Here is an 18772-nt window from a genome sequence, read left to right as displayed (position 1 = left end):
ATTTAAGCTTGATACAGCTCTGAATTTGGATTGTAATTAAACAGTTGACCTAACATAGGTTTCTGACACAGAATGAATGTGGTATAAGAACTTAAACTTAAAAACTTAAAAATTTTAAATTGGACATTTACCTATTATGGTCCAATATCCAACATCTAAATACATTGTTAGATTCAGCAAATCATAGAACCCCAAGAATTCAATTTTTGATGAAATCAAATAATGTTCAATTTTATACCTTAAAGACAATATGAGTGAATCAATATTAATATAAGATCTAATAGACCTAGACCTAGACCTCAATGTGGACCAATTTGATAACCGGGCCCAAATAATAAAAATCTAAATACATGGTTAGATTCAACATATTAAAGAACCCCATATATTCAATTTTTGTTGAAATCAAAATTTTGGACCCCGATTTAGACCAATTGAAAACTGTGCCCATAATCAAAAATCTAAGTACATGTTTAGATTCAGCATATCAAAGAACCCCAAGAACTCAATTTTTGTTAAAATCAAACTAAGTTTAATTTTGGGCACTTTGGACCTTAATGTAGACCAATTTGAAAACAGGACAAAAATTAAGAATCTAAATACATGGTTAGATTTGGCATATCAAAGAACCCCAATAATTCATTGTTTGATCAAATCAAACAAAGTTTAATTTTGGACCTTTTTGGCCTCTAATTCCCAAACTGTTGGGATCAAAACTCCCAAAATCAATCCTTCCTTTTGTGGTCATAAACCTTGTGTTTAAATTTCATAGATTTCTATTTACTTATACTAAAGTTATTTTGCAAAAACCAAGAAAAATGCTTATTTAGGCCCTTTTTGGCCCCTAATTCCTAAACTGTTGGGATCAAAACTCCCAAAATCAATCCCAACCTTCCTTTTATGGACATAAACCTTGTGTTTAAATTTCATAGATTTTTATTAACTTATACTAAAGTTATAGTGCGAAAACCAAATGTCTTCGTACGACGACGACGACGTCATACTAATATACGACCAAAACATTTTCAACTTTTGCGGTCGTATAAAAACTAAGCAACGCGAACCCCATCAAAAAATTAAGATTGATCTCGGGTGCTCCGGAAGGTTAAACAAATCCTGCTCTACATGTAGTACCCGTCGTTTTGGTCATGTTTATACAAACTCGGTATGTCACACTCATGAAAAGGGAACGGGATTGTTGTTACGACATAAGGAACATATCCACTATCATCTGTGAAACTGTCAACCACCTCGCGATTGCGTCCGTACAATTTACGAAGGGAACATTTCATCTTCACCATTTGTAACTTTTAATTTAAAATTTTCTTTGTTAGCAGCAACCCTCTACCAAGGAAATCATGATAGACTATACAAGCCCGAAAATATATTATCAACTGGAAGTTGTATGCTGCGTATGTAGGCGCTGTTGGAATGTTGCTACATAGAAATGAAAAGTTCACAATTGGGAAGCTGAAATCATCTCTTTTGTCGTAAAGTTTTGTTTTCAACCGACCCTCATCGTCAATTTCTAGATGTTAGTCCAGAAATTATGAGGCATTATTAACGGGATCTGTTGTATCTTTTATCACAAGTCGATAGGATAGATGCGTTCAACATTGTCACCAAATTTTGAATTATGTAGTGAAAGTTAAGTTGAAGAATACTGCTAACTTCTTTTATTTCTTCTAAAGAAGTTACTGTAGGAAGTCGGTCTCATAAGAGTAAAGGAACAAGACGTCAAGGAGAAGGGCACATTTTGTTCCCATGGGAATGCCGAGAGTTTTATAAAAACACATCTTCCGACAAAACAATTATGTTGTCAATCAAGAAATCAAGAATCTTGATATATTCGGTTTCAGAGAATTTTTTGTTTGAATCAGAGTGAATTTTACAAAGTATACATGAATCCCTCCTTAAGACAAGATACCTGTATCTTCGTTGACCATTCTTTTTTTATGAAACAAAGCAATACCAACCAATTTGTTTCGCAGTTTGGAATGGGAATACTTGTGTAAAGTGTATAGAAAAGTCATAAGATGAAGGAGTCTGGCTTAGATTGTATTACTTTAGATAGATGAACTGCTTATTTTGGGGACATTTAAATTCATAACTCGAAACTAAACTGAAAACGACTTGGCTAAAAAGAAAAAAAGACAAACAGACATACAAAAATACACTAAAGACAAAATAGAAAACGGAAGACTAGGCAACACGAACCCCACCACAAATTGGTATTTATCTCAGGTGCTCCGGAAGGGTAGGCATATCCTGCTCCACATGTGACACCCGTGGTGTTGCTCATTGCAAAATGCATTTGATTTTCCAAGTTTTACACCAGATGAAAAAAGAGATAAAAACCAAAAGAAACATGGCGACGCAAAATAAAGAGTGAACTAGAAATATTGGAAAAACATGGGGAGAGGCAGAAAAAAAGGTTGAAAAACTTGTGTTTAATCCATTTGCCCTTTTTGAGCAACAGAATATGTTTAAACTAAAACTAAAATTGAGAAATAAATGGGGAAATGTGTCAAAGCGACAACAACCCGACCATAGAACAGATAACAGCCGAAGGCCACCAATGGGTCTTCAATGTAGCGAGAAACTCCCACACCCGTAGGCGTCCTTCAGCTGGTCCCTGGAAAATATGTATACTAGTACAGTGATAATCAACGTCATACTAAACTCCGAATTATACACAAGAAACTAAAATCAAAAATCAAACAAGACTAACAAAGGCGAGAGGCTCCTGACTTGGGACAGGCGCAAAATTGTGGCGGGGTTAAACTTGACTGCAAAAACCGCAAACAGGAATGAAAACATAGTCAAATAACAACGGAATCGTTCTCCAAAACAGAAGATATTTTTACAGGCAAATGACACAAAACCTTAATAAGTGTCCGGAAAAACTTAGCATTGTTATTGACATATAAATTTAAAATTCTCTCTTTAATAATATATTATTAAAGTATATTTTATCTCACATAACATAATTCAGATGTTCACAACATATAAGCCGATCAAAAATTAAGATCTGTGAATTGTATCTTTCATATTACCTTGAAGCCTTCAAATTTCTAAAAGTTGAATGATGAATGAATGCCTACAAGATGATATTTGTTGTTTATGTTCATGTCAAGTGGCCAGTTTAATGCATATTTAGAATTAGAAATCATGGGTCAGTGTGAAATATATACTTGACCAACATACAGAGTCTGATTTCTTAAGTGCTAGTTCACCATGTGAATGCTGATGTCAACAATTAGATATTTATAAAGGCACTGGCTACGGTTACATGGAAATGTTACATTAATAAAAATATTATTGTTACATTGGAGTCTAATTGCCGGAATGGAAAGTTGGGTAAGGAACCGATTAATTACGAATGTAACAGTAATTAGAGGCTACAGTTACATTGAGTTATTGTTACATGAAAAACAGCAATGTACGTACGCTAGATTAATTAAACTTAAATCGTTAGTTTAATTGCTTAATTCTTTCATATGTACTTAATAATGCTTGTAATAATGATAAATAATAAATATTATTATTCAACAAATGGTGTGTAAATAGTTTTACGTATTCATGGTTTTGATGTTCTTAAAGATACTACTCCAGATTAGGACTGAGTACTCCAAAGGCGAAAAATATGGTTCAATGGTTTCACTGTGAACTTCTGTATACATGTATCCATGGAAGACGTAAGTTCGTTCATCAAAAATGTGTAGGACTTAAACACATGAAACATGCTTTAAAAACCACTAACTGGATACATATGTAGAAACTGTCATTGTAAATAAAAAATAAATGTCTTAAACTTTTATTTAGTACATATTACTAGTCCCATCGTATATTGCTGTTTTTCATACAACAATACAACCATAGCCTCAATAGTTTTTTTTTACATTCGTAATTAATCAGGTCCTAACCCAACCATGCATTTTGGCAATTAGTCTCCAACGTAACAATAATATTTTTATTATTGTTACATTTCCATGTAACCGTAGCCAGTGCCATTTATAAAAGTATATCAATGTTCTTAATTGTTCCAATAATTGGCAAAGGAGTAGGTCCAGTAAGAGCCCTTTTTGGCCCCAAAATATAGCAGTTTTACAAAATTGTTAAAATGTAAACTGTTAGTAATTTATTAGAAAAAGAAGAATGATTCTGCTACATAAATATTGGCTGTTTTGACAATACAATATACATAAATCAGGTATTACCATCATTAAGTCATGCTAAATTACTGAAATCTTCACAATTTTAGCATTTTAGTTAAATTTATGACGGTTTCCGTCTTAAATGAAAGTGGCCGCATTTGTGTTCCTTCCTAATATTGAAATGCAAGTTGTATTTGATGATAATAAATAAAATATATAAAGGTTGAGGATGAACACAGATGCGGCCACTTTCATTTTGACAAAATCATCTGAAAAGTGACATTTTTTTGCATATTTGATAGATTTTTCATATTTAAGCTTGAATCGGAGCGTTTATAATGACTATCAGATAAAATATTTCACATAAACTAATTGAATCAACTGAAATAGACACTAAAGTGTTTAAAAAGTGTCCAAATTCTTTCGTCAGATGAATCTGAAACTTGAGGCCAAAATCGCCCCTTACGGGACCTACTTCTTTAAATGTTATTCCTTAACTTTGATTACCATTATGTAAGACATGTACACATGTAATGGCGGTCTCAAGACTATACATTTATATATGGTATGTAAAAGCTTATCGATCAAATGAATTAAACCAATTTTTACTGGTCTTTGCCCAATGACCATCAACATTGGGAATGCCTAAGTAAGTCATCCTGGACATACGCTGTACAAAACGGATTAATGACTGTACTTTATTAAGATGCTTAATATGAGGAGTATAAGCCTGCACAGGCCTGTAGCCAGGAATTTCCAAAGGGGGTTATTTGGACTTATGAGCTCGACTCTAAGTCACAATATGAACCGAACATTGATTTTAACAGTTCTTATTTGGTTTCAAGGGGGGTTTGGACCCCGAACCCCCCCTGGCTACGGGTATGCCTGCATTATATTTTTGTGTCTGACAAATTTCTTTTTTAATTGAAGTATAAACAAATGTATTGGCATTCAATATACAAAATAAGGAGATCTGTTTTTCACAATTGCCTTATACAATAATACATGAACAGCTTTTATAACAATGCAATACGTTTTTGTTTCTTTAAAAAAAAAAAATATTCCTATTATCCATACTGGTGCACATTCTGTTTGATCTGTACCATGTACGTACTGGATATTGTCAGTATCTCTACACTTGATGTATACATCTTCCAATGCGTCCGTACATATTGTCAAGATCTACTTTCATTTTATTAACAAAAGTTACATTTTCTTTATTACAATCATTATTTTAAAACATGCATCTTTTCATCTGTATTCAAATAATTTATATTTGGTAATCATTTAATCAAATCAGTAACAGGGAACTGCAGCTTTCTTACTTTCTTTTATTATTTATTACTATTCTGAAAGCAGCTGGAATCGCAAATGATCTGGTGCTGTTTGGATGTTTTGTCGTCTTAAGTTCGACCTATCCAATAACTATAAAGTGTTACGATACATAATACACAACACATGAATAGTAACCGGAAAAGTACAGCCACTCCATGAAGAATGCTGAAACGAGAAATCCAATATTAGTTTTAATACACGTAAATATTCTGACCAATATAAATGTTTGATGAAATTGCTGCATTAACATGAGTATCCTGTTGCTAACATCTTTATTCCAAGCCAATTTTGACTTATACAATTAATGTCTCTTAATTGGCATACCTACAGCACTTCTTTTAGTTTTAAATTCACAGTTAGTTGTGAGTTCCCACTCTGGTCTTAAAAAAATCAATTTGGCCATAAGCAACCAGAGTCTACATTATTTATATTAAATTTTGCAAATATATAAAAGATTATTAACAATATTTTTTGTTGTAACATCACAACACTATTGAATAGTGATTTTTGCAAGATTTTCCCATTGATATATGGCATTATGGTGGGTATATTAAATTTACTATAGTCTGCTCTATGGTCAGGTTGTTATCTCTTTGACACATTCCCCATTTCCATTCTCAATTGTATGAAATGTACAACTCCTGTGGTCAGATAACAAATTTCAGGGATTTGGTGTGAAAAGGTGAACAACGAAATCAAATTTTAAACAAATAACAGAATTTCCATAGTATTGTTTGCTTTAAAACTTTTGCAAAACCATGAAATTCAAGATCCATAAACATGTAAGACTTATATAATCCACAAAAACTGTTACCCAAGAAAACAAGTGAATCCACATGCACAGTATAACATATATTTTATTCAGAAGCTGAGAAATTGTTAATGAATTCTGTAAACTTTCTAATCTGATTATAGCTATGGCGTTTGGCAAAACTTCAGTTTCTTTGTGAAATCGTAATCTTTTTAAGTTTTATGTATATTTTTTTTAGAAATGAAATCTTAGTATTAACCAAAAGTTCTTTTGTTTCCAGGAGAAAGATCTCAAACAATGAATTTGCATCTACTGAAGCATTTACCTGAATTTGTGAAGATGTACTGCCATTTATATGGATATTCTTGTTTTGGGTTGGAGTCCATCAATAGCTATTTGAAGAATATGGTACATGGAACTCGGCATAGCAATAAACAGGTTCATATTTGTATTTTAAATTTTTAACACAATAAGTGTTTGCGTGTATCTTAATCTTGGCTTTGTTTGTAAATTTATATATTTGCTATTCAAATTTAAACATCTGACATGCATATATATAGTACATTTGACTTAAATATATGCAGTATATACAATTTAAAGTAATTTATTTTGCAAATTAAACTGGTTTTTTAATGGGTTGGGGTTAAATATTAATATATACTTTCACATATTGCCAAATACGGTCCTAAAATTATGTGAATGAGATGCATAAAGTATAATATTATTTTTTTCGGTTTATATTTGCAGTTCAGTTTTGCTGTTGGTCTATCAAAGAAATTGGGTCCTTTAGTTAAGGAAATCATTGACTCTGACTTAAATAGAGAAATTAGAGGACTTTTTCTAAAACTTAGCAGTACATTAGTTTTGTAAGTTGTTATGTTTGTCTCGATAGTGCAAGTGATTATTTCCATGCCCATGGACACATTCTTGTTTTCTTAATGGTTGGATGGATAATGGATATTGGTGAATTCTTAGTTGTAGTACAACATTTTAAATAAACCACAGTCTAAATAAATGATCAGTTGAATTAAGTGAAGACAGTTTCTAGTTAGTACAGATAAAAAGACCTTCAGATGTTAATGACAAAACAAATACACCATGTCTGACACTCACAAATTATTTTTTATCTGACTTGGTCAGGTGAGCTTTTCTCATTGATGGTACACTTCAGTGTCCGTCAGTGTTGTCGTCTGTTATCATTTACAAAAATCTTCTACTCTGAAACTACTTGACCAAATTTAACCAAACTTGGCCACAATTATTACTAGGGTATTTAGTTTTAAAAATGTGTCTGATAATTCCGTCTGCCAACCAACATGGCCAACATGATTTTAAATAAAACATAGGGGTAAAATGCAGTGTTTGGCTTATATCTCTGAAACTAAAGCATTTAGAGCTAATCTAACAAGGAGTAAAAAAGTTCATCAGATTATATCCAACAACCCATTGTTTAGTTGCCATCCCTTAATTAGTAATTTTAAGGAAATTTTGCAGTTTATTGTTATTATCTTGAATATCATTATAGATAGAGATAAACTGTAAACAGAAATAATGTTCAGCAAAGTAAGATCTACAAATGAGTCAAACATGACTAAATTTGTCATTCAACCTCTAAAGGAAATATGCCCTTTATATATTCAATTTAACAATTTTTTGTACATGATTTCCTAAGCATCAGTTAATTCAGGTGAGCAACACAGACTCTTGAGAGCCTATAGATCATTAAACATTTACCATGTTTACTTCAAAATGTATTCAAATATCTGTGTTCCTATTAAATATAGGAGGGTAACAGATGTGAACACACCAGTTACAGAGTACCTTTTTGGGGACAATTTAGACACAAAATTGGAAGACCTTGAAAAAGAAGACAGGAGGATAAATAAACTCAGCTTTAATGACTCTTTTTTAGAGGGACGCAGAGTGGAGAAACGTCCAGGACCTCCATGGCAAAAACCACCCTATTTTCAACCAAAGCATGCAAAAATTCTGGACAAGAACATGAACTGAAAGTAAGTATGGATGAGGCGACTTGTAAGCATTCAAACTAAACCCTTTTCAGTGATTTCTCAAGAAATTTGGTACAGAGGGGGGGAATTGAATCACAACGCACCCTTTACTCTATAAGTGAAGATGTATTAATTATATATAAAGAGTAGACAATTTTGAAAAAAAATGCTTTTTAGAGGATGACCATTTGATTCTGACCCCTGTCAAAACGCAACCATGGTTGACCATGGTTACCATCGCTGACCATTGATAACCATGGTCAAACCATGGTTGGATGTGCTTTAACCATGGTTAACCTTGGTCAGCATGGATTTTCAACCTTGGTGACCATTGTCAACCATGGTCATATATCAAACCATGGTTGACCATGGTTAAACTTCATGTTATCAACCATGGTCAAACATAAGACCATGGTTGACCATGGTCGATAACATGAATTGTCCATGGTCAACCATGGTCTGGTGTATGACCATGGTCAACCATGGTCAATCTGATAATAAATTATGAGGAAATTATGACTTAATGGATGCAAAAGATATATATAAAAATTCATATACCATTTTGTCTGCAAGTTGTTCAGGTGGTGATCAGTGTTAATGTGCACTGTATAAAAAAATAGGCACTGATCATGAAACACAACATTCATGGTTTGAAGAAGCTGATGCATCTGAACAAAGTTATTTTTTTATTTCAAATGATCTCAATCTCATCTTTGTGATATTCAATTATAGTATACAACATACATTAAGAAGTAAATATATTTATAATTGATATTGGACTTGAAAATGAAATAAGTAAAAATAATATTTACTGTAACCAATTTTTATGCACTGGAAGTATTTCAAAGAGTAACATTGAATTTTTTTACCTTTATCAAAATCTTTCTTTTATTTTCTATTCTAAAAGTCTTTAGATATTCAACTGCCCTAAGGAAAAGGTTTTTCGTGAAATTCTTAAAATCAAGAACAATTTTAAAGACCTTAAATAAATATATGAAATGTACCACGAATAATATTTCATTATTTAAAGACTCCATGACCACACAAATTAGGCATTCTGGCAATACAGATATCATCCTCAACTCTCATGAAGAACAGTTTCTCTTGAATTTTGTCCACCTCTACCACGACCTGATCTGTGTATTTTTCCACTTTAACAATGTGTCTTCCACTATTTGCATTCAAAAAGCAGCTACTTGTAGGAACCATCTGGTTACCTACAGCAAATACAATGCCAGTTGTAGTGTTTAATACAAAGTATTCAATGCTAACAATGCCTCCTTCTTTAGTACACACTATGTAGCATACCCTCCTCTTCATTCTTGAATATTCCTTGCTGTAAAGTTTTTCACCGTTGACACGCACCCTAAGAACTACACACAACTCTGTTGCAGATATTGCACCTGAAGAACAAAGTAATTGTTCCATATTTCTGCGCTCTCCAATAACAGTTTTGCGACCTGTTATTTCACAGTTATTGACAGCAGTTTTTTTCCATGGTCTAGAGGAATTGGTAAGTTTACCGATAAATCTTTTGTCACTTCCTGAAGGAATTAGGTTTAAATCAACACTTCTTAACCGCATTTCTACTTCCTTCATTCTTATGCATTGTTGTGTTACATCTCCAGTCCCATGCACAGAGTTTAAGATGGCCGCATTTGCATCTTCAAATGGGAAGCAACTCCATGCCCATAGAGGGCCCCATTGTCTTACAAAAGATGTTAGGTGTGGGCCAACATTGTGAAAATTGAGGCCACATGAACCATTATTGTACAATAGTGAAAATGACTTATAGAATTCTTCAAGCAGACATTCTGCTCTGGTTATTTCCTCTTCAGTGATGGTTTGTCCTAGCAAAAGATATACTCCCTCAGAGAGCAGACACAGATGTGAGTGGTATTTCTCTGCAAGTATATCTTTCATGCATGGAATTGAGTAAAATAATAACCAGGTTTGCAGCTCTGTAGCCTTGAAATTAGAATAGTGTTTTTCAATGTCCCTTGGTAAACGTTCAACATAATCTGGAGGTTGAATGTTGTAAAGTCTTGCAGAAATTTTTTTCAAATGATTCCCAACGAAATATTGTTGTCCAGATGAAGTAGGTGAAAACCATAAATAAAGTAACTTCTTCGTTACCCCCATCAAAACACCATGCATGTAATCTGGTAAGATTCCCCAAACTACATCAAACCAAGGCATAGCATTTAATCCAGATATGCCACATATACCTTTCAGACGTTTACATTTTGTTGCATTTGGACCTTTAACATACTTCACATCCTCAGAGCTTCGTATTTGAGGTTTAACATTAGATTCTCTGTAAGGGTAAAACCTGGCATATCCTTTACCTTGCCTTTCTGTCACACCAGGTTCTTCACAAGTGGAACAACCATATTCTCCATTTAACATTGTCATGTTCAAAATATAGGCTTTAGCCTGTAAATCCACAGTTCCACAAAGTACAGAAAGTTTTACTGTTATTGAGTCTGCTAGACATGGAGGATGAATTGTAATGCCTTCATCATGCAAACGACACATTTCTTCTCCAAAACTCCACAAATATTGCAGAAATGGTGGTTTGTCTTTCCCCTGCCAAATACCTGCCAAAATAATATTGTCTCTTGCGAATCTACTTTGAACAGGAATTTCATTCACTGCTAAAAATATAGGCCAGAGCTTCACATTGGATGAAGAATATAAGGGTATACCATCTGTATTGAAGACTGCACTGAGATGATTTCCGTCTGCCAGAAAATTTCCTTCGGAACAAAGAAACCTATAGTAATCACCATCAGTGATGTCGCATAAAGCGGTTTTGGGGTTTCCAGTTTTTTTTTCAGATCTTGAACACTTTCCCAGACACCCTTTTTCTCCAATACTTGTTTCAATTGACTCCCTACATCTGCAATAAGAAATGAAGTCTTTGGTTGTCGATTAGTAGATGTTTGTGATGTTAATCCACCTTTGTATCTGTAATTCCCACAGTTTTTTGTTTGGCATATGTAATTGTCACCTTCATAAACTGAGAAACATACACTACAGTAACTGAAACATTTAAAGTTGGTGCATACATCATTCTTTATTTTAGGTAAACTGGAAGAAGGCTCAGCTCTAAGTGATAATAATTTGTTGAGGTATTTTGTTGCATCACCTGTAAGATTAAATCGTGCAGCATAAGCTGATATACACAGAGCTAAAGATTCATCTTTTGTGTAAGGTTGCTGTGTTGCATTAAGTTCATTCTCAGATGATAAAACTTCGCTAGAATCTGTCGAAAAACTATCATCATTTTCACTTTCAGAATTAGGATTAGAGGACATACAACTTATACTACTATTAATACTACTAGCAGTAGCACTTTCTTCACCATCGGTTTCACAGTCCAAATTTGAGTTGTAAGACAAACAACCAATGCTACTTTCAGAAATATCTGTTTCACAGTCAGAGTTTGAGTTAAAAGTCACACCATCAATTATTTCTTCCCCATCAAAACTATTTGTAGCATAACCTTCATAAATGACATTATTGTCATCTACCGAATGGGTTTCTATTTCACTTAGAGCATATGGTTCAATATTGCTTTCATCTTCATTATTGTCATCTACAGACTGAGTTTCATTTTCCCTTAGAGCACATGGTTCAATATTGCTTTCATCTTTATTATTGTCACTGAAAATACGCCTACGTGCTGTTCTCGGAGGCACAGGAAAAGAAGGGTCATCACTGTATCTTTTATACATCTTTGAAGAAGGACCTAAAATATTTTAAAAATTTTATTAGTCAAGTTAAGCATTATAAAAATACCATGTTATGAATTTTTCTATATGTGCAAATGATGAGTCATTGCATTGCTAGTCGTCAAAGGGGCATAACTTACAAGCATCAGTCATTTATGAAAGTGGAATAATAATAGTTTTGATGTGTTTGAGCTTTTGATTTTGACATTTGATTAGGGACTTTTCATTTTGAATTTTCCTCAGAATTCAGCATTTTGTGATTTTATTTTTTTTGCTTTTAGCAGTTAGTTTAGTACAGTTTTGTAAAAATAAGCTGAGAAACATTCCTGATAAAAGAATTGGTCTCATTAAATCTGTATTCATGTGACCCCAAATTTAACCCATTTATACCCAGAAATTGGTTATGAATGTATATGCCATGTTCAGTCATTGAATGCAAAAAAAAAAGATAAAAATTGATGATGAACCTACAAAATCAAACAAATTTAGAAAAGTCCAATTGCAGGTGGTTGCTATTTATTTTTATTCATATTTATATCAGGTTATGTGACTGTCTGCATCAAAATGGTAAATAAGATGGCCTCTAGACGAAAATGCACAAATAAAATGCTGATATATAGCATTGATCATTGTTTCTTTCAGATATGGATTTAAACATAATAGTATGTTATAGATCCAAGATATGAGAATTGAAGTCAATTTGTGAGCATGAATTTGACAGCTAATGTCCCTTTAAAAAATAAAATGCATGTTTGTTTTGTTCTTTGTTGTGCATTCCATTATACATGTGTAAATAAAAAGATCAGGTGGTATAATCACCAATGAGACAACTCTCCACAAAAGAGCAAACGACAAAGATAACAACTGTAGGTCACTGTACAGCCTTCAACAATGATCAAAGCTCATTCCATATAGTCAGCTATAAAAGGTCACGAAATGAAAAATTTAAAACAATTCAAACAAGAAAACTAACAGCCAAACTGTGTATGTACAAAAAAGATGAATGAACAAAAAAAAGTTACAATTAACAAAGCAACAAAATGCAACCACTGAATAACAGGCTCCCAACTTGGGACAGACACATAAAGAATTTGGCAGAATTAAACAGGTGGCCAACCGTCTCCTACACTATGACAGTGGTGTACATGTTACAGTACTACCTAATAACAAACTATTAAAATCAGTTGAAAAAAAGCTTAACTCATCAAATGGACACAAATAGAAACACATTCAACAACCAGATGCTCCGGTTTAATTCTGAATATCAAAGAACCTCTGTAATTGATTTTTTTTATCAAATCAAACAAAGTTTAATTTTGGACCCTTTAAGCCCCTACATATAATTCTTAAACTGTTGGGACCAAAACTCAAAAAATTAATCCCAGCCTTCCTTTTGTGGTCATTGACCTTGTCTTTAAATTTCGTAGATTTTAATATACTTATACTAGAGTTATTGTGCGAAAACCAAGAAAAATACTTATTTGTGCACTTAAATTTGAATTTGAAACTTACTGGTCCCATGAATATAGTGGACTCTTTGCTTGGTTGTAAAAGATTTCTGACATATGCGGCATATAAATGTAGTTTCTCCCTCTTCATCATTTTCTGCATTTTGTATAATGTAACAGCTATACTTCCCATTTGACACCATTTGCTCATCATCTGATAGAGTACAAATACAAATGATTATACATCATTGAACAACACTGTTATGCAGCTTGTGTTATGCAGCACAAACTCCAATACCAAATCTCTTCTAAATTTTATGCTCTGAAAACAAATGAGATTGATTGGTTGTTGGTGTTTAAACGCCACCTTTTAGCACCGTATTTAGGCTATTTTGTGGCAGCCAGTTTTTATTTGGTGATGGAAGCCAGAGTGCCCTGTGAAATCGTGGTCAATTATGTTTGAAGTCCAGTGTACTTGCAAGAGCGGGGTTCAAACTCACAACCTCAGCGCTGACGGGCTAGTAATTACAGTTGTAACTACCTAGACCACTTCAGGGTGAATACAAATGACACCAAGTATCATGATGTATCAGCATATAAATTTTGGTCACTCCAAGTTCAATTGTACAAAATTATACTTCAGTTCATTTATTACAAAATTATGCTAGTCCACTTTTGGCACTTATTACAAAATGGTTACTGTTGTTTTTGGACTACCTGGTTTTTAATAAGATTTGTTTATTTCATGCTTTTTAAGTTTTCAATGTGTCACTGTAGCTTATTAATATATATAAACGAGTTTTAATTGAAAACTACGTTCAAAATATATATATATAGATATAGGAAGATGTGGTGTGAGTGTCAATGAGACAACCTTCCATCCAAATAACAATTTAAAAAGTAAACCATTAAAGGTTAAAGTATGGTCTTCAACATGGAGCCATGTTGGGGGAGGGAAAAACCAAAAATTTGCTTTTTATAGTGTTAGATCTGTAAATTTGTTTTCGCAAATTTTGGTTCTTCCCTCACTGTGATTAGAACCCATGCTACTGTGATATCGTGACACCAAATCGCCTGCACTGCAGCCGTCCCGCTAGACCACACGACCACCTGGGCTCTCTAAAAAAAGAGCTTTCGGTGGGCATGTGTTATATATAACTCGTCATCAACCCAACAATGTTAGATCCACTCTATTAAATTACAAACTGTCTTATGTAGTAAGACTGTAATTTGTGTTAAAAATCTTCTAACAAAATTTTGCAACTTTATAAAAACCTTTTCATTATCCAAGTTCATTAAAAATAGCACATAATTACAAAATAATTACTTACACCTATGAACAGATGTGATGTGATCCATAATACGTCTTTTGGATGTGCGTCTTTTGAGACAGGTTTTGCAACTGTATATAATTTTTCCATTGGTCTCTTTCACCACAGAGTATGCCAAATCACAATCTTCCATTTTGTATATTAGCTGAAATAAGCAGTCAAAGAAATATTGCATAATTGTGCTTTTTATTAGTATATTAATATTACAATGATGCAAATAAATTTTTCACATAAAAGTCTTCAATTTTTATGGTTATAAACATGATAAAGGTGCATAAAACAAGTACAATTATAGTGATGCCACCAAATTCAAACTTGTTCTGTATTATGTGATAATAATCTTTGTGACTTGAGTATAAGTTTCATAGCATTTGCCCGACCTTTTAAGAAGGCCAAGCTTAAAATACAAAACAGTTATTTCCAAAATGTCCCCTCTGCTTCGTAAACAGTGGGATCAGAATAAAATATTTATGCCCAAAACTCTTAAATAGAGAACAATTTTTATTTTAGGGTCAATAAATTTGGTTATAAATATGTACATTTATGTAAGTAATATAAGAAGGCACCATACATTGGACCCTTTAGACCTCAATGTGAACAAATTTGATAACTGGTCCTAAATATGCATGGTTAGATTCAGCATATTGAAGAAACCCATATATTGATTTTTTGTTTAAATCAAACTAAGTTTAATTTAGGCCCCTAATTTGTAGGAACCAAAACTCCGGAAATCAGTCACAACATTCCTTTTATGGTCATAAACCTTGTGTTTAAATTTCATAGATTTCTATTTACTTATAATAAAGAAATGGTGCAAAAAACAAGAAAAAGGCTTATTTGGACCCCTTTTTAGCACCTAATACCTAAACTGTTGGGACTTTAACTCCCAAAATCAATCTCAACCTTCCTTTTGTGTTCATAAACCTTGTGTTTAAATTTCATTGATTTCAATTGACTTATACTAAAGTTATTGTGCGAAAAACCGAAAATAATGCTTATTTGGGCCCTTTTTTTGCCCCTTATTCCTAAACTGTTAGGAACAAAACTCCCAAAATCAGTCCCAACTTTTCTTTTGTAGTAATTAACCTTATGTCAAAATTTCATACTTTTCTATTGCCTAAAACTTAAGTTATAGTGTGAAAACCAAAAAAATGCTTATTTGGGCCCTTTTTTACCCCCAATTCCTAAACTGTTGAGACCAAAACCTCCAAAATCAAACCCAATCTTTCTTTTGTGGTTATAAACCTTGTGTTCGAAATTTCATAGAATTCTATTGACTTAAACTAAAGCTCCGTGTTGAAGGCCGTACTTTAACCTATAATGGTTTACTTTTTAAATTGTTATTTGGATGGAGAGTTGTCTCATTGGCACTCACACCACATCTTCCTATATCTATATAAAGTTCTAGTGTGAAAACTAAAAGTATTCGGACGACGCAGACGACGCCGCCATCGTGATACCAATATGTACGACCAAAAATTTTTCAATTTTTGCGGTCGTATAAAAACATTGATTTAAATATTTTTCATGCCTTAAATGACTATATGTGCAGATATGAGGGACTATTTATTTACAATGTACTTGTATCATCGCTGACGATAAGGGGTCTTATTTCAAATGAGGATTTACCTCTTGAAAGGGGGTCTGCAAATTGAAGTTTGAAATTATGGTGAACAATAGATTGCAAATTCAGTCAACCTTCAGTCAGTAACTGTGTAAGGCATTAATCATTTGAGTATTTCGGTTGTTGTTACGTCCACATAATGACACATTTCACTTTCAGTTTAACTTCAACTGTTCACACATGAGTGATAATCGCCGTTTTTGCTGAAGATGTCTTGCCAATGTTGAACAGTAGCCACACAAAATTGCAACAAAACCTAACTTCATCAACCAACTTACAACAAAAGAGTAGTGAAACGCAAAATTACTGAACAGTTGGTGTGTACATTTTGTACATGTACTTGTAGGGCAACATACCGGATGTTGCCACTAAGGCGAAGGACATAATTTATTTTCGTAAACGCTCATTTATAATTAATAATTTTAATGACTAATTATTTCGATCTGTAGCGTTTTTGTCATGCAAATGAATACACAATTTTTTTCCACCTTTAATGTCCTTAAATTAATGAATATATAAAATATTTTCGTATTCATCGAGTTCCGCTGCCAGTCTCTGTACGATGTATTTTGATTGGTTAAAATTGGCGGTAGATTACAAGACAGCCACTGCAACAACATATTATCCTCCGTCATGTACGCAATAATCCAATGGTCCGATAAAGGGTCAGGCTTGTTAAATATAGCTAATGTAACTGGTTTGAATAGAGGGAACGTAGCAGAGTACAAAGATGGGGACTACATTTACGCAATGTATGGAAAACATAAGTACCGTGCAAGAATATCGGAGGAGAATGGTTAGAATCATGCGTTTTATTTCTCCTATTTTCATGCCTGCAACATTTGTTAGAAAGCTTCTTTACCCTCGTAAAATACCAATTTCAGCATACCAGGGCTATTTGTGTCATTGACACATCTAGTTTTAATTCTAAATTAAATGAAAAAGGTGGGGTGATAGACACCCAGCGGCACCCCCTTACAATTAAATATAGAAGTGCCAATTTTTTTCCCTATTGCCTAGGCCAGAGACTCCATTTGAAAAAGGAAGGAAATCACTAAAGTTAATTTAGTAAGTCCAATCTACCTATAGAATCACATGAGTGAACAGATGATCACATGATGCAAATCAGAACGAGGTTGATCCTTTGTAATGCAAAGTTAGACTATTTATTTAGGAGACAAAAAATTAAAATTTCGTATATGTTAGTGTTTGGATAGTCAGGAATTGTTCGTAGTTTGAAAGTTTTACTATAGTGATGTTATTCATAATTTTCATTTGACATGAAATTATGTTTGTAAACAATTTTCTTTGTTAATGTGTTTGCGCTGATAGAGAGGGCACGTGTGTTTAGGAAATTCCGAACAATGGCAGAGGAATTTATTATTTTGGATCCAGTGGTGGAAAACTGCAATGTTTTCCAAGACCAGGCAATAGTGGTGAAGGATGATGGTTCTCTTCAGTTGATTCATACTGGCGCTCCATCATCTTCACAGCCTACCCGTTTACATTCTGTTCCGAAGCGAGCGACAGTTGATAAAAACAAAAAGGGGGCGGAGCCTAATTATGTACCTTTTACCGTAAGTGTCGAAGTTAATCAACAGAGACCGGATTTGTTAGCTCAATACAATGAGCAATTGATTAACAATCAAAAACTTTATTTTGAACAGCAGAAAGCTATTAATGAGCTTACCAAGTCCGTAATTGAAATTAAAAATGCGGTTCTTCACAAAACAGCTGATCCGATTGGGCCTAGTGCGCCGACGCAGTTGAGAAACAATAGACGGGCAAATCTCCGAATACTTTTTATGACAGTGTCTCGGAGGAGGAATCGGAACGGGATTATGAGTCTTCCCAGGAAGATGAGGAGGATCATGTGGCGGAGGAACCACCTCAAAAAAGAATAAAAGTTACGACATGTCCAAAATGGAAAAAATGAAAAAAGTTGATAACATTTTGTCCAAGAAACCAAGATTAGGATCGCCGGTACACGATGAGATAGCAAAAATTGTTAATAAAGGGACGGAGTCTGCCGTAGATCATAAAAATAAAGAAGTTCAGGAATTAGTGAATAAATTTGTTCGGCCAGAGAATTGTGAATTTCTAGAGGTTCCTAAAGTGAACAAAGTGCTGTGGAGTTCTAAGGAAACATCTAAACGTCTGAAAGATAATGACAGATCCTTGCAAAGAACCCAGGGGTATCTTGTTAAAGGGATGATACCGGTTGTTCAGCTAATGGAAAAGTCTTTGAAAAGCTCATCGGAAGAATCGGAAGAAACGTTTGAACTATCCCTGGACTCCCTAAATTTGTTGTTGTATGCTCATAGAGATCTGTCTAGTCAAAGAAGGAAGTTGCTAACGCCAGCTTTAGACAAAAAATATTTAG

At 33.6% G+C, this 18772-nt stretch overlaps 1 protein-coding gene and 1 long non-coding RNA gene across 2 annotated transcripts; both read right to left on the bottom strand.

Annotated features, from left to right (window-relative positions):
* Positions 1-8920: 8920 nt before the first annotated feature.
* LOC143082364 (uncharacterized) lies at positions 8921-13513 on the bottom strand. The gene is made up of 2 exons (XM_076258016.1): positions 13499-13513; positions 8921-12003 (listed from the first exon to the last, which is right to left on the bottom strand). Exon 2 carries the CDS (start codon positions 11987-11989, stop codon positions 10928-10930), a length of 1062 nt encoding a protein of 353 aa, XP_076114131.1. The 5' UTR covers positions 11990-12003; positions 13499-13513; the 3' UTR covers positions 8921-10927.
* Positions 13514-17447, bottom strand: LOC143082365 (uncharacterized). The gene is made up of 3 exons (XR_012980362.1): positions 16668-17447; positions 14766-14910; positions 13514-13648 (listed from the first exon to the last, which is right to left on the bottom strand). It is a non-coding gene; the product is annotated as an uncharacterized LOC143082365 (long non-coding RNA).
* Positions 17448-18772: the final 1325 nt, after the last annotated feature.

This window comes from Mytilus galloprovincialis, chromosome 7 (genome assembly GCF_965363235.1).
Source record: "Mytilus galloprovincialis chromosome 7, xbMytGall1.hap1.1, whole genome shotgun sequence".
Lineage (NCBI taxonomy): Eukaryota > Metazoa > Mollusca > Bivalvia > Mytilida > Mytilidae > Mytilus > Mytilus galloprovincialis.
The sequence above is the reverse complement of the archived record's forward strand: the minus strand, read 5'-3'. Positions and strand labels throughout refer to the sequence as shown.